This window comes from Bison bison, unplaced genomic scaffold (assembly GCF_000754665.1).
Source record: "Bison bison bison isolate TAMUID 2011002044 unplaced genomic scaffold, Bison_UMD1.0 scf7180017864518, whole genome shotgun sequence".
Classification (NCBI taxonomy): Eukaryota; Metazoa; Chordata; class Mammalia; order Artiodactyla; family Bovidae; genus Bison; species Bison bison.
This window is the reverse complement of record NW_011495071.1, coordinates 6,893,720-6,909,606: the sequence shown is the minus strand read 5'-3', so window position 1 is coordinate 6,909,606 and position 15,887 is coordinate 6,893,720. Positions and strand designations below refer to the sequence as shown.

Genomic DNA, 15,887 nt, shown 5'->3' with positions numbered 1-15,887 from the left:
GGGCCGCCAGAGGCGGGGCCTCTGAGCTGGGCAAGTGCCCTCCCAGGGCTGGTTTTCCCCACTCATTGGGACCTCCTACACCTCCTCCCTTCTCCAGTCCCAGCCATGATCACCTCCCACCCCAACACCACCATCGCCATCAAGGGCCACGCCAAGGAGCTCAACTGCACAGCACGAGGCGAGCGACCCATCATTATACGCTGGGAGAAAGGGGACACGGTCATCGACCCCGACCGCGTCATGCGGTATGCCATCGCCACCAAGGACAACGGCGATGAGGTTGTCTCCACGCTGAAGGTAAGCACCCATGCCCGTCTCAGGGGGAACCCGACTCTCAGAAAGTGGGGAGCCCACAGCTATTGCATCTGAATCCAAAAGAAGTAAACAGGAGTCTGGGAGCCCCACCCCGAAAAATACCTCTCCTTTCCTACCTATTTCCCTCCTTCACCCACCAACCTATGCCTTGAGCCTCATTCTGTCTCCTTTCTGACAACTCTACACTTTAAATGTATGGGATCCTCAGCCACGCCCTCCCTCTCCCCTCCCTCCTAGACCCCTCAGATCCTCCCTCCATCCTGGGACCCCCTCAGCGCCCCCTCTCTCGTGGACCCCCAGCCCCTCCCTCCCTCCTAAAACCCCTCGGCCTTTCCCTGCACAGACTCTTCCACACTTCCATCCATTGAACTTTCTGGGAAGAGGAACTCTTGACAAACCCTGGGTGGGTTCCCTCCGAGAAGAAGGTAGTCTTGCTGATCCCCAACTAGATGGGCCCCCTTCAGCAGATGGGCTCTAAAAGACTCTCCCCATTCCTTCCTCTCTCCGCACCCTCTGCCCCTCGGACTGCCTCCCAGCTCAAGCCTGCTGACCGTGGGGACTCTGTGTTCTTCAGCTGCCATGCCATCAACTCATATGGGGAGGACCGGGGCCTGATCCAGCTCACTGTACAAGGTACCTCACCTGCTCCACGTCCCCAGCCCCTTCCTCTGGGCCCTGGTGCTCACTGCCAACTCCCCTCAAGAGTGGGGGACACTCCACACCCAGGGGCAGTGACAGGAAACAGCTCTGGGGAAAAGCCTCAGTCCACTCTCCCTCCTGCCCAGAGTGGTGCCATAGGGTCCTTCCAGGACACTGCAGACAGTGAGGTCTGTGATGGCAGAAGGCCCTGTGGAGCACACTGTTGCCCCCAGAAGTGGGAGACCTGGATTTGTGGGCCCAGACCTTGGGGGAGGTGTGCAGAGGGAAAGTCAAGATGGAAAACCTGGGAGCTCTGCATGGTGGGAAGCAGGCCAACAGCTGTGAGGGGTCCCTCCAAAAGGGGCTGAGGAAGAGAGGGGAACAGAGCAGGGACCCAGCACGCCCACTTCTGCCTCTGAGCCTTTAGCCTTTTAGCCTCCTCCATCCCTATGCTGCCTTGCCCAAACTCCAGGGCTCAGGACCCTCAGATAGACCGTTGTGTCTCCAATCCTCCCAGCACAGATCCCTTGATCTCTGCAGAGGGTCGGCAGGAGGCTAAGCTCTCTGCTGCCATCCTCACCCCTGCCCCCTTCCCTTGCCACTCCCCAGAGCCCCCTGACCCCCCAGAGCTGGAAATCCGAGAGGTGAAGGCCCGGAGCATGAACCTGCGCTGGACCCAGAGATTCGATGGGAACAGTATCATCACGGGCTTTGACATTGAGTACAAGAACAAAACAGGTAGGTGAGGGCTCGGCCCACCATAGCGCCTTGCACCACCTGCCTGGACGGTGTCCCTCCAGTGTGACGGCCCCTGGCTGTCAGGGCTGCCCATCTCAGACAGACACACAAGCCCTTGTGTCTTCCAAAGGAAGGGACATTGGTCAGGTTAGGAAACCAGGGGGCAGGTAGAAGGACCTCTACAGTTGATAGAGAGGAAATGTCAGTCCGTCCTTCCCAGGACTGACCCTGGGCAGATCCATAGGGTGGTCTGATTTAAAGCAACTTAAAAGTCACTGAGCCAGGAGCTACTGGCTGTATATGTGGGGTCAGAGACATCACAGTTTCACTGGGTCATCTAGGCACTCCAGGTTTGGGATGATGGGGTTGCTTGGGAGTCAGAGAAGCTGGTCTTTCCCAAGAATGAGTCACTGGGGAGGTAGGAGTCCCTGGAAAGTTTAGATCTAAGTTTCTTCTTCTTAGAAGCCCTCTAAAACCCCTCCCTTGGGACTCTATTAATAGCTTCTAAGAGATTGCCTTCCACTGTGAAGCCGCTTAGAGCAAAGTGAACAATGGACTCCTGTGTCTCTGGGGAAACCAGGGACCCACAATCAAGTGGCAGGAATGGCAAGGAGGGGACAGATGACCTGAACAAGAGGTCAAGCCAAGAAAGAGCCATAGGTGATCACGTTTGTATCTGCGTGACTATTTCTAAAAGGTACAGGCGACAGGGGGGCTGCCCCGGAGAGGCCCCGGGGTGACTTCAGTGCAGGTGAGAGAAGAAGAAACATACCTCTCCTCTAGGGTCCTTTCATACTTTCAGAATTCAAGACCATAAGCCCATATAAGCCTTTCAAAGTAATTTTAAGGTAAAATACAGAAAGCAAATCTGGAAAACTGAAGCCTCCCCAACCGTCCTTCTCCCACCAACTCCAACTCATCTTCCAGGACTCAGCATAGATCCAAGGTTTTGTTTCCTCAGAAGCCTTCCAGACCCTTCCTCTCTTCCTTAGCACAGCACACAGTCATTGGCTGACTGACTATCCGCTCCCCCAAAGGGTTAGCCCCAGGATAGCATCCACAGCTGTGTTTACCTCTTGAGAAGCCGCCCTGTCCAGGGCACTGGGTGCATCATTCTTGAGGCTGGTTTCTACAGGAAGGAACCCTGCCCTCAGAAGCTTACAGTCTAACTGGGGAGAAAAGTCAGCTCAGAGCCAGACCTCCCGAGGTCACTGTCAGTGCAGAAGGAGAGCCATAGAGAGAAGGGGGCGCTGCACAGACAAGGGTCATCAGAGCAGCACATCTCCTGTCCTTGCAGATGCTGCTTTGAGTTGGGAGAAGATGGGGAGCTAACGGGGCCTAGATTCAGGGAGAGGGACAGGGCCGAACCCCAGCACGGTGCAGTGCGCTCCGGGGAGTGGCATGTCTAGCAGAGGGTTCACAGACCCAGTGGTGCTAGTGGTAAGGAATCCGCCTGCCAATGCAGGAGACGTGGGTTCAATCCCTGGGTCAGGAGGATCCCCTGGAGGAGGAAATGGCAACCCACTCTAGTATTCTTGCCTGGAGAATCCTATGGACAGAAGAGCCTGGCAGGCTACAGTCCAAGGGGGCACAGAGAGTTGGACATGCCTGAATGACTAAGCACACAGACCCAGTTTCTGGGTTTTTAGTCTTATTAGACTAAAAAGTGCTTTGGGCTCCAGGTTGGGAGGGGGCCTCTGAACTGAGCTTTTATTTCCTTGGGGAAGGTCATTGAAAGCCACTAGCCATGTCTGAGATCCTAGTGAGAGATTTAAGCAACATGGCACCTTGGCAGGGGTCGTCAGGCAGGAGGAGGGGTGTCCAAGAAGTGAGTGAGCAGGCTGCCGCCGTCCTGTAGCTGGGACAGGTGATGAGCAGGGGCCGGGCAGCAGTGGAGGCAGAGGGCACAGAGAGGAGAGGAAGCCCACTGGGTTCATCTCACATCTCAGGGCTTCCCAAGGCTGGACACAAGCTTCCCAGGAGCCAGACAAGAAGGGGCGGGTCTGTCCACAGCCAGCATCTCCCTGCCTGGTTGATGTAGCTGGCAGGGCTCCATTCCTGTTGGGGGAGTGGATGCCCAGGCTGTCACTCGGGGCCCTCCCCTACTGCTCATTGGGACTGCTTCCCTGCCCTCTTCCCCCATGCTGCCCCATTGCCCACCATCACCCTCCTCCACTGACCACCTTCTAATGTGTGGAAACCTTTCCTGGGGCGCTGCTCAGCCAGGCGAAGCTGAGAACATCACACATCTGGAGAGCTGTGCAGAAGGAGAGATGGGCAGGGAAGATTCTATTTTCAGAGCTCATCCATGTCTTCCCCCAACCCTGTCTGGCTCTCATGAAAAAGGAGGAACCATCATACCCACCCCAGCACCAGGGTACCAGGATGGATGGAATGGAGAGGGGAGGATAATGAAACTCAACCTCAGATTCTCCCATCCACAGGAGCTTTGCACCTGTAAAAAAAAAAAAAAAAATCACAGGATCAAGAGCCCAGAGAAGCTGGGCTGGTCCTTTCTCCAGTCTTCAGGTAGGCCTACTCTGGGCCATGCCACTCAGACAGGCATCTATGCTGGCATTTAGGAAAAGGAGTCCCGTGGGAACTGGGGAGCATTACCATTGGAGTCAGGCAGAGGCTGTGAACACAGCATCGCTTCCTCATCTGTGAGGTGGAAATAGTAATGCCTGTCTTGTGGGATTGTTTTGAGGACTGAAGAGAAAGCAGCTAGCATGGGGCCGTAGTTCCTCTCCTCCTTCTAACTGAAATAGCTCGTGTGGCAGTTTATAGTCCTGTGGGACTTGCAGGCTGAAATGTGTGTCTGTCAGTCAGCAGCATGTATTGAGTGCCAGTAATTTTGTTGCAGAGTCATGCATCAGCCATGTGGTAGAAAAGAGAAAGAACGAGGAGACAGAGCATTGCCCTTGGAGCTGATAATGAAGTTGCAGAGGGAATATACAGAGATGTACACACACTTGAGCACACACACACACACACACACACACACATGCACACTCGCAGGTACTTTCAGGACCATTACAAAGCACTCTCCAATCACATGTAATATACCACAAACTAAATTACGTGACAACTGAAAAAGGTATCCTAGGGAACGGATGGGTGACTCAAAGAAAGGAGGGGCATGTGTGTGCATGCGTGTGCGCGTGTGTGTGTGTGTCTAAGTAGATCTTCTGCCTGCATGCAGAATAGTAGAACAAGAACAAGTTTCAAAGCAGAAGACTGGGGTTGACCAAGTGTCAGGGTTGTGTGATCTTTAGCAAGCTACTTAAGGTCTTTGTGCGTCTCTGTCAGTACAGACAGTGGCACATACTCCAAGGTGGCTGCGAGGAATACGTGAACATGAAGATTTATGTGCCCGTGCCTAACACAGAGCCTGGCGCATGGGTCCCCATGCTGTGGCTCCTGTCCCTTCCCTCTCGCCCCAGACCACACCCTCCTATGGCTGGAACATCTGTCCCTGACCCCCCTTCTTGGTCACAACTGTGCCTTTGCCAGGTTTTCTGCCATGTTGCTCATCATGCTAATTTTCCCAGGGAAATTACCACGTCTGCCCTTTCTAAGCCATCGTGCTCACGCTGACTTCTCCTGGCCCTAGGCAGCAGAGTAATAATACATGAATGCTGAATGATAAATAGCACCATCCACACAAATCTATCAGACAGCGCTGCGCAGATTTAAAAATGCAGACACCACATTTTGCCCCTGTTTTCCAAGCAAGGAGCAGGGATGGGTTCTTTGAGGATAGCCCAGAAGGCAGCCTCATGGTGGGAGCCATCAGCCATCGTGGGCTGAGCCAGAGGGTCTGGTGTTGGGACGTGGTGAGTGGTCGCGGTGATCCAGGAAACCCCTTCTCGGTGCAGTGGAGATCACTGTGGTGGGCTCAGAGCCATGATGCAAGGAGGAAATCAGAGATGCAGGATGGACTTGTTTCCCCAGCACAGGCAGCTGAATGCTCCAGATGTGGCTTTTGTCCAAACGCTCCCCCTTCTACAGTGAATATGTCTCCTGAAATACCAAAGCCCCCAGGTCCCCTCCCAGCAAGCAGCCCACTAAGTAGAAGACACTGACATCTCCCCAGCCGCTTCCTTATTTTTTAAGAAGAATATTTTGCATCATAAACCCTTTGATGAAGAAAGGGAGTGAGAGCCCTTAATGAAATATGTTAATCTGGATAAGCCAGGCTCATATGAAAGGGAATATTAAAAGAGACAATATTCACCAAAGCCAGCTCAGTACTCTGAGAGCTGAAAAGGAAAGGGGAGAAAATAAGGCCACTGATTTCAGCTATTCAGGTCAGAGAGATGGCAGCGATCAAGTTTGGAAAATCAGCGAGAGACCTCCAAATTTGACTCTGATGCATGAGCCTGCAGGGGCTGTGGGGAGAGAGCTGTTTTGTGCCAACATCAAAGGTGATTTGGGAACACAAGGACAAATCCACCTGCAAATGACTGGCAATAGCAGAAAAAAGGGGGCCACTCTCTGGGATCCCCCAGTCTTCCTATGATTGGCAGCTAGGGAGGAGGCAAGCAAGGGAACAGCAAAGGGTATTTACTATGACTGCAGAATGTGGAGGAACCACAGGTCCAACATCCAGGACCACAAAGTGGGCTCTGATCTAAAACCAAGAGCGGGTTTTAAGTGCCCAGCGTGTGCCAAGTGGGTGAGATGGGCAAAGTTGTAGACATGGTTCCTGCCTTCAGGGAGCTTCTCTGTGTATAAATGGAAATAGAATCCAGGGGTGGGAAAAATGTATGGAGTGAGAGGAGAGCCTAGGATGGAGCCTTGAAGAACTTGAACCATAACGTAAGAAAGATGTACCTGCAAAGTGAAGAGATAACCCAAGAGATTAGGAAAAGCTGGAAAGTGAAAGTCACTCAGTCGTGTGTGATTCTTTGTGACCCCATGGACTTCGCAGTCCATGGCGTTCTCCAGGCCAGAATACTGGAGTGGGTAGCCATTCTCTTCTCCAGAAGATCTTCCCAACCCAGGAATCGAACCAGGGTCTCCTGCATTTCAGGTGGATTCTTTACCAGCTGAGCTACCAGGGACTCCCTAGGAAAAGCTAGAGACTGTTTTAATAGACACCCAAGAGAAGAGTGTTTTGGGAAGGGACAGGTTTAAGTGTTGAACACACCTGGAAGGCCAAGTGAGAAATCGCACTTGATGACATGAGCGTCACCTGTACAGTGGAGATATGGTGCTGACGTCATAGAAAGGTATGAGGAGTGAATGGTGTCCGGCACTGCACCTGGCACATCACAAGTGCCTGGTAAATATTAGCACCTCTCTTTTTTAGCCCCTTAGTTTTCAGACACATCATTTGGGTCTCCTTCCTCTGCCTGCACTCATCAAAAATGAATGCACTGACTCATGATCGCTGTCCCTCTCCTATAAACATGGGCAAATCAAATATGATGTGTGAGCTGGCACCAGTTCCCAGATGCCACAGAGAGAAGTGAACACCTGCCTCCGCATTACTAGCCCATTTCCTCCTGAGCCAAAGTGGTACCCTCTGCAGGAAGGAGCCTGCATGTTTGAGACTCTGGCTTAACCTCTCACCCCAGTGACTTTTGGGCAGTTGGGGTGTTTTGAAAAGACAAGGAGAATATACAGTTTTTCTGAGCATCTACAGTCTGCCATTTGTGACTTTGGCTCGTGAAACCAAAGAATTAAATGCGAAACTGCAGATGGGGAACTGGGCCAGTGCCCTTCAACAGATGCCAAGCTGGTGTGGCTAAAAGAGGTGTTTTGAAATGCATCAAGACCTCAATTTGCCAGAACCTGGGGGATGGGATAGTCTCTTTGGGTGAACTGATCCTCCTGGTTTACCAGGCATTAGCTTAAAAAAGAGTCTTCCTAAAAAATTCTAGAATATGCCATCCTCCCTCCCTGATTCAGGGATTAGACTGTAGTGAATATAATTTAATCTTTTCTACTGACAGTTTTCAGAATCCTCTACTGTGGGTTTAAAAGACATGGAAAATTAGACTGAATAGTCGCATCAGGACGTGCCCCGGGAAGATTCTTAAGCTCCACTATCAGCTAGTTTCCTTGTGCTTTGCCTTTTTTTGTCTTTTCAAAGCAAAGTGCCAATAATGTAATCTGGTTATGAATTCTGGGTTTGGACGGTACTAGCTGAGACATTGCTGTAACTGCAGGCCCTTCCATTTCTCTCTGGAATCCCCTGGTAGGTGCACAGGAAAAAATGCATTGAATGAATGACTGGGTTCCTCTGGAGACGCAGAATGTTTACTGTCCCAGTATCCCTGAGTGGTATTTATCGGGTATCTTTCACATTCTACAATTTCACTAAACATTAGCCCTGGAATGGGCTGCCAGTCCCCCTGGATAAATTGGGAACATGCTCATTGCTTTGTTGGCTTCTGACTCTAGAGATTCAGAGACCATTCTCTTGCTGATGAGAGAGGAAGGGGTTTGCCTAGGGACTCTGCCACTTGGTTTATTCCCCTCATCAGCCTAGGAAACATTCAAGACCATCACCACACAAATCCACAGGAAAAAGAAATACAGAAGCACACACAGAGGAGGAGAAAGGGGGATAAGACTTGGCTTCCCCATTTGCACTGGAATCTTGGGTGGAGGGGGTGTCTCACAGTTACAACACATCACTGATGTGGTGTGAGAGACCAGGAAAGGGGCACTGGCCAATGAGACCCTAAGAGATAGCAAGCATTGGTGATCTTGGAAGGGGCCATAGGAAACATCTCACCTGAGGTTTGAGTTTACCAGGCGGCCCTGGGTAGAGAAGGGTTAAGCTTCCTGATTCCCCGAGCAGTGGACTTGCTGTTCCCATCCTCAGGCATCCCTTGATCTCTTGAACTTCATGGAACAGAACAGTTCTCTCTGAAATTCTCTTGCTGCAGTCTCTGTAAACAGGACCTCTCTGGGCATCTAGGTTGAGATTGGGATGTTGCTGCTGCTTGAGGCTGGAGAGGGGTCCTGGAGTTTGTCTGGCTGAGGTTAGAAGTGGGTGTCCTCTCTCCAGATTCCTGGGACTTCAAGCAGTCCACACGCAACATCTCCCCGACCATCAACCAGGCCAACATCGTGGACTTGCACCCGGCCTCCGTGTACAGCATCCGCATGTACTCCTTCAACAAGATTGGCCGCAGCGAGCCGAGCAAGGAGCTCACCATCAGCACTGAGGAGGCTGGTGAGCACCTCGCCCTGTCACCCCTGCCCATGGGCTCGGAGATCAGGGACATCTGGGGCCCTCACCCACCCTGTCCATTGGCAGTGGGTTTGCAATTAGAAGAGTGGGGGGTGGAGATTCCAAGGTGTGTGTGTGTGTGTCTCCCTCTGGATCATTGGAGACCCTTATCCCTGACCTTTGCCAAATGGGTTCTAGATGCAATGCTTTCAGGAGCTGTCCGAGGTTCTTCTCCCACTCCACTGGCCCCAGCCTGTCTGGCAAGGACAGATCTGCAAAGGATGGGGGTACTAGTGCCCTGGATTATCTCCTGTGACTTTTGCCATGAAGTTTTCCTGAAAATTTAAGCAAGATTTCCCTTATTGTATTTTCTCTTACCTGTCATTGCAAAATAGAAGTTAATACCAAAAAGTACATATACATGTGCAGTTTTACACATAATAATAATAATAAAGCAAAAACTAGTATAACCAACACTCATTATCACTTCCCAGAGGCCCTCTATATACCCCTTCTCAACCATAACCCCATCCCTCCCCCTGAAGTAACAAGTATCCCAGCTTCCTTGTTTCCTTTTTCATACATGTCACTAGTATATGTACATATAAACATACAGTTTAGTTTTGCCTGTTCTAATAGAATGTATGCATGAAATAATACTTCATATATTCTCTGTGTTTTCCTTGTTATAGTCTAGATTCTTTTTGTGAGCTTCAGTACAGCTGTATGATTTGTCTATTTTCATTCCCCATCCAAGGAATATAAACAGTTGCAGAATTACAGACTCACCAGATGGACAAACTTCTCCCTTTAACTGAAAGAAAAAAAAAATGCCAAAATGTTTTCCAAAGTGCTTTCTCTCCCATGGTTAGTGTATAAAAGTTCCTGCTACTTCATATTTTGGTCTGCACTTTGTACTATCAAACTTTAAAAAAATTTTGCCAACCTGCTGGATGTGGAGTCATACTTAATAGTCGTTATTTGCTATGTTTTCATCAAATTATGGAGAATGAATAGGAAATTTAAACCCTATGATCATTTCAAGAGGGACTCAAACAGAAGTTCTCTGCTGCTTTAGACAAGCTTTTCCTTTCTCTGCAGCAGCCCTCCAGCTCAAGGATGGGACTGAGGGCATAGGGCTCTTTTCTTCCAAGACGTGACTCATAAGGTTGTTTCTCCCAACCCCACCCCAGCTCCTGATGGGCCTCCCATGGATGTAACCTTGCAGCCAGTGACCTCACAGAGCATCCAAGTGACCTGGAAGGTAAGCAAAGTCAAAAGCATTTCCCCTGAAATGCCTCCCTCCCTTCCCCATCCTTAATCTTCAAATGAAGCCCCAACAGACTTGCTAGTGTCTGGTGTCTTGCAATGCCCACGCCTGTTTGTTGCTAAATACTGAGGTTGAAGGAGTGGAAAGAGAGGAGGATAGAGGAACTGGTCCCCCCACCAATCCCCACTCCCTTCTCCACCATGGCTTTCTGATGGAGGCCTGTGCTTGGAGTGGGATGAAGAATTTGTCAGTGCCAAGGAGAGAAGATGATTCTTTTACCATGCTGGTTTGTCCTACAAACTCCACAGGTTGTAATATATCTAGAGCTGGAATTGATTTTGTATACATTTCAAAGGGGCTCTATGGATAACAGGAGATGAAATGACAGGGTCTCACCCTTGTCTTGGCCCTGTGACTAGAGCTGGGAAGTAGGGTGAAACCATACCCTATGTTCTCACGGTCAAGACTTCAGCAGGGATCTTGGTCTTTTCTTGATTTCCTCCTGTGTAAAATCAGGATGAAAAAATAACTGCCCTCCCTAGCTCTGGGGGACAGGGAGCTGTAGAGAAAACAAATCAGTATGTGCCACAGCCATTTCTAAGGGGAAGAAACTTGTAGATCTAGAAGGTATCCAAAGACTCTGTCACTGATGGGAAATCTTGGAGGCAATTCCACAGCAGGGCAGAGAACCAGCATAACCTTGAGCATGACCAAGGAATGCTTTCCTGGGAAACTCTGGCCTCATCGCCACATCCCTGGCATGGGCACAGAAGGGCTGCCCATTCTGATGGCTTCCAGCTGCATTTTCCAGTGTTTGAGTGTTTTCTTGCACTAACTTATCTGTTCCTGTGGAATGGACAGAAGAGATATTTCTCCTTCCTATCAGAGGAGGCCATGGTATAAAAATGCAAGGTGACTTCCGTGGTCATTCAAGTCATGACAGGTGCAGAACTTCACTGCACGTAGTCTGGAGCCATATCACCCACAGAAGCCCACTGTCCAGAGGTCAGGAACAGAGAGTTTCCTAAAGCCCATTCATGTTCTTCTTCTTGAACATTAGGGTTTAGGGGGTTACCTCATCTACATCTGGGCTCTGAGTCCAAGGTCATTTTCTGACTCTAACTCCTGGTAGAAAAATTCCAGGTACTTTAGTCCTCCTCCTAGTCCCTTCATAAAGGTAGACTTGAGAATCAGAGAGATTCAAAAGGGTCTAGTAATATTTTCCCTAAAAAAGACCACATATTTGGGACCTCCTTGGTGGTCCAGTGGTTAAGACTTCACACTTCCACTGCAAGGGATCCAGGTTCAATCCGTGATCAAGGAACTAAGATCCCACATGCTGTGTGATGTGGCCAAAAAATTAAACAATTCTTTAAAAAACCAAGGGAAAAAAGACTATATGTCTTGGCGTGCGCGCGCGCGCGCGCACACACACGCACACGCACGCACGCACGCACGCACACACACACACACACACACACACACACACACGGCAGCAGAGCCTGGTTCCTTCCCGCTCCAGAGAAATAACCAGGACAAAAGTGGGACAGAGGCTGGGCAGTTGGCCCTCCCTGGGTACCAGCGCTCCTAGTAGATAGATACCTGGAGCCCTGGTTCCCTCCAGGTTCAGATCTGGTTGCCAGAGCTTCCCTCAGAAACTGGGAGTGAAGCCTGGAGTCTAGATCCCAAGTCGTATCTGCATCCTGATTCTGCATCCATTTCCTAAGAATACTCCAAGGAAGCCTGGAGGAGGGGACGGGAATGAATAAGTATGTAAACCTCTGAGACATTTGGCTACAAAGCTCCAACCCGGAGGTCGATAAAAATTTAGAATCAGATTTATTTCTCCAAAGTCTCATAATGAAAAATAAAATTGATTAGAAAGTTAGAACTTCAGAATGAACCAGCCTATCAATAAATTTGGGGGCTGACTTCTCAAGGGAATTTTTTTTAACACCAAGAAACAGATTAATGAAAAATAAAGATTCACTTGAAAGATAAGTCACTTCATTTTAAGACTCTTTCCTTGAGATGGATCACCACTGCTTTATGACATAAATTTGCAATCAGCTCTATTGATTTCTTAATGCTTCAGAGAAATATTGTTAAGATTGATTTAAATCCTGAGTGTGCCTGTTTAAGGGGGTGGTGCCATACAAGGAGAAGGGAGAGAGAGGGAGGGAGGGAAGATATGTCAAGATTTGTAAAAATGTGTGAATATCTATATGTATGTAGCAAGGTATGCCTGAATGCCTACCCAAGGCCTCTGCCAGTATACATTGGTGTGAATGACGGTGGCGTGGTGCTCTGTGTATCACACATAGACAAGTGTATACTGTGTGCAGGCGGCTCTAGGTACGTAGGTGTGTGTCATTGTGTAATGATGTATATATCAGTGTATTTCAACGTGGGCACAGATATGTAATAGAGTGTATGTCAGTGTGAGGACAAGGGCACCCTGAAGATATGTTTGTGTCTATAATAAGTGCCTGAATGTGTGAGTGTGTAGATTATTTGTTGTTTAGTCACTAAATCGTGTCTGACTTTGTGAACCAATGGACTGTAGCCTGCCAGGCTCTTCTGTCCATGGGCTCTCCCGGGCAAGAATACTGGAGGGGGTTGCCATTTCCTTCTCCAGGGGATCTTCCCCACCCAGGGATTGAACCCTCCTCTCCTGCATTGGCAAGCGGATTCTTTACCACTTAGCTACTTGGGAAGCCTGATTGTGTAGATACAACACCCACATTCAAAAATTCCCCCTCTTACCAACTATCAAACAGGACTGTCCAAGTGCAGAGAGAAGCATTATTCAGGCAGCAACGAAAAGTCAAGTCAATTAAATACACACACACCTAGTTAGTGAGTTCAAAACAATTACGTGAAATTTAAAACTTCATTATATTGAGTTAACGGTGAGCTGAAAAATGCAGTTCATTTAAAACACTCATTGAATTTAAAAAAATGAGCTGTTTTACTAACTTAATTGTTTTTGATCACACTATTTTTTAGTACAGTAAAAGGTGGGCTTTTAAATTAACTGCATCATCTTTACAACCCTGATTCAAGCTGTTTTTCTATGTACTGGTGTGTGTGCTGTCTCAATATATAGATGGGCATGTCCCCTCTTTAAAGGAGCCAGTTTCTATTTGTGAGTCTGTATGTTTCTGGCCATGGGTAGGTATGTATTGGGATGTTTGTTTTGATGGGCTGGATTGCGTGTGTTCGTGGTTCCAGATATAAGGGGACGTATCAAGATCCTGTGTATGTGAGTGTGTGTGTATATGTGAGTGTGTGTGTGTATGTGCGTGTGTGTATGCGTGTGTGTGTGTGATCATATTCAAGAATGTCCGTGTCAGTGTTTCCCTGTTGATGTTTTCTCTCTCAGAACACCCGTGTGTGCGGCTGGTTGTGTATCAGGGTTTTTGCTGGGGGTGAGAGTGTATTTTCCACCCCAAGACTGACGCCAGTGGAGTCTTCTCCCTTGGCCTGCCCACCTGGGATCAGCCCTTCATTCCCGCCAGCCCAGGCAGAGCTCCGAGGTCCCCCCTGTCACCCCCTTGTCACCCCATCTCTGTCCCTCCGTCCAGAAGCCGGCTTCAGGCCTGGGCTCTCCACGCACCCCAGCCGCTGGCCAGGATGTCAAGGGCGGTCCAGCTCCAAGAGGGGCTGGGCTCGCATCAAAGTCAAGGACTTTTTTTTTTTCAACTTGTGGTACCATACCATTTTATGTACACAAAACGGATCGTTTTAACCATGTTCATAGGTAGAGGTCAGCGGCATTGTACAATTACAGTGTTGAGCAGCCGTCACCACTGTCCATCTCTAGAACTTTCTCATGATCCCAAACAGAAACTCTGCTGGCCCAGCCATCCTAGCCCCCAGTAACCTCTGTCCTACTTTCTGTTTCTGTAAATTTGGGAATTGTACGCACCTCGGAGAAGCGCCATGCAGTATTGCTCCTTTTGTGTCTGGTTTATCTCACTTAATGTATTTTCTAGGTTCATTGATGCTGTTCAGTTTATCAAAGTTTCATTCCTTTTTAAGGCTGAATAATATTCCATTGCATGTATGGACCACATCGTCTTTATGCATTCACCTGTCTGTGCACACTTGGGTTGCTTTTACTTTGGCCTTGACTCTGGGTGGAATGGGAGCCTTGGAAGGCTTGGGAGCAAGGGAGTGACATGACCTGCCTTTGGGTGTAAGAGCGTCCTCTCAGAATGTCACTGAGTCTTTGTCCCCCTCCACCACCCTCCCACTCCTACACTCACAGGCACCCAAGAAGGAGCTGCAGAACGGTGTCATCCGTGGCTACCAGATCGGCTACAGAGAGAACAGCCCGGGCAGCAACGGGCAGTACAGCATCGTGGAGATGAAGGCCACTGGGGACAGCGAGGTCTACACCCTGGACAACCTCAAGAAGTTCGCCCAATATGGCGTGGTGGTCCAGGCCTTCAATCGGGCAGGCACGGGGCCCTCATCCAGCGAGATCAATGCCACCACCCTGGAGGACGGTGAGGGCACCAGTAGAGGGTAATGGGTACAGATGTCGGCTGCGGGCAGAGCCACAGGGCTTCCAGGGAGGGCTGGGGGCCCTTCCCTGCTCCTGGGCCCCATCATCCTGTGGTACACACAGCCTCCCTGGATCCCTCCATCCCCTCTCACCCATTGGCTTCTCAAGGGATGCTTGGTCCATTTAGGCCTCTGGGTCTCTCCATCCATTGGCTGGCTCTCTATCCATCACTTTCTAATGCTCTGCCCATCGGTCTCTCTATTGAGCTACTGGTCTGTCTGAGTGCCTGTCTGTGCATCTCTCTGACTCTCCATCCATCTTCTCCCTCTGCCTTTTCCTCCTCCCTCATCCTGGCCCCTCACCCATCTCTCTCCCCAAGCTCTTTCCTCTACACTCCGGGTCCTATTTCTCTTCATTTAGGCCCTCCAGGTTGGAAAAAGGGCAGAAGCCAAGTTACCTATGTACTTCTGAGCTAGAAGCTGTCCACCATCTGTTTTAGAGACTGTGGAGTTACAAAATACCAAGGTCCGTGGACAGAAGATTTGGAGCCCAGTTTTTAAAACTGAATTCTTTGAGGGTTGGAGAGGACTCCAACTTTGAGTGAATGATGGGGCCTGGTTTCTCAGGAGGAGAGGGTTAAGAGGCAGCAGGAGCATGCCTGCTCTCCAAGCACAGAGAAGACCCCACTGTTACCTGAGCTTGTGCTAGGAAACGAAAGGAGACGTGACCCTTGATACCCACCCCAAGAGACGTAGCCAGGCTGGACACAGCCCCCAAAGAGCAGAGTAAATAGGGCTTCCTTAGTTTGGCATCCCACTCCAGTATTCTTGTCTGGAAAATCTCATGGACGGAGGAGCCTGGTAGGCTGCAGTCCATGGGGTCGCTGAGGGTAGGACACAACTGAGCGACTTCAGTTTCACTTTTCACTTTCATGCATTGGAGAAGGAAATGGCAACCCACTCCAGTGTTCTTGCCTGGAGAATCCCAGGGACGGGGGAGCCTGGTGGGCTGCCGTCTATGGGGTCTCACAGAGTCGGACATGACTGAAGTGACTTAGCAGTGATACCCCAGCCTAAGACCAAGATATGAGATTAAAACCTGTCACTGAGTCTGAGCCTTCCCCCAGCAAAGGGAGGGAACTGACTGCCCTGGAAACATAATGCCATTGCCCCATGGCCACCCAGACACCCAGCATTCTACCATTAGTCATTCCTTTTGCTAAG

The 15,887-nt window shown here is 49.8% G+C and overlaps 1 protein-coding gene across 1 annotated transcript in view; it reads left to right on the top strand.

The window, feature by feature from the left end:
* Positions 1-15,887, top strand: part of DSCAML1 (Down syndrome cell adhesion molecule like 1) — a 368,170-nt gene that overhangs the window by 317,570 nt on the left and 34,713 nt on the right. Inside the window, exons 13-18 of the mRNA XM_010830644.1 lie at positions 98-297; positions 852-948; positions 1,564-1,692; positions 8,717-8,884; positions 10,075-10,145; positions 14,425-14,665. Of these exons, the coding sequence (XP_010828946.1) occupies positions 98-297; positions 852-948; positions 1,564-1,692; positions 8,717-8,884; positions 10,075-10,145; positions 14,425-14,665 (906 nt within the window). The remainder of the gene's footprint in view (positions 1-97; positions 298-851; positions 949-1,563; positions 1,693-8,716; positions 8,885-10,074; positions 10,146-14,424; positions 14,666-15,887) is intronic.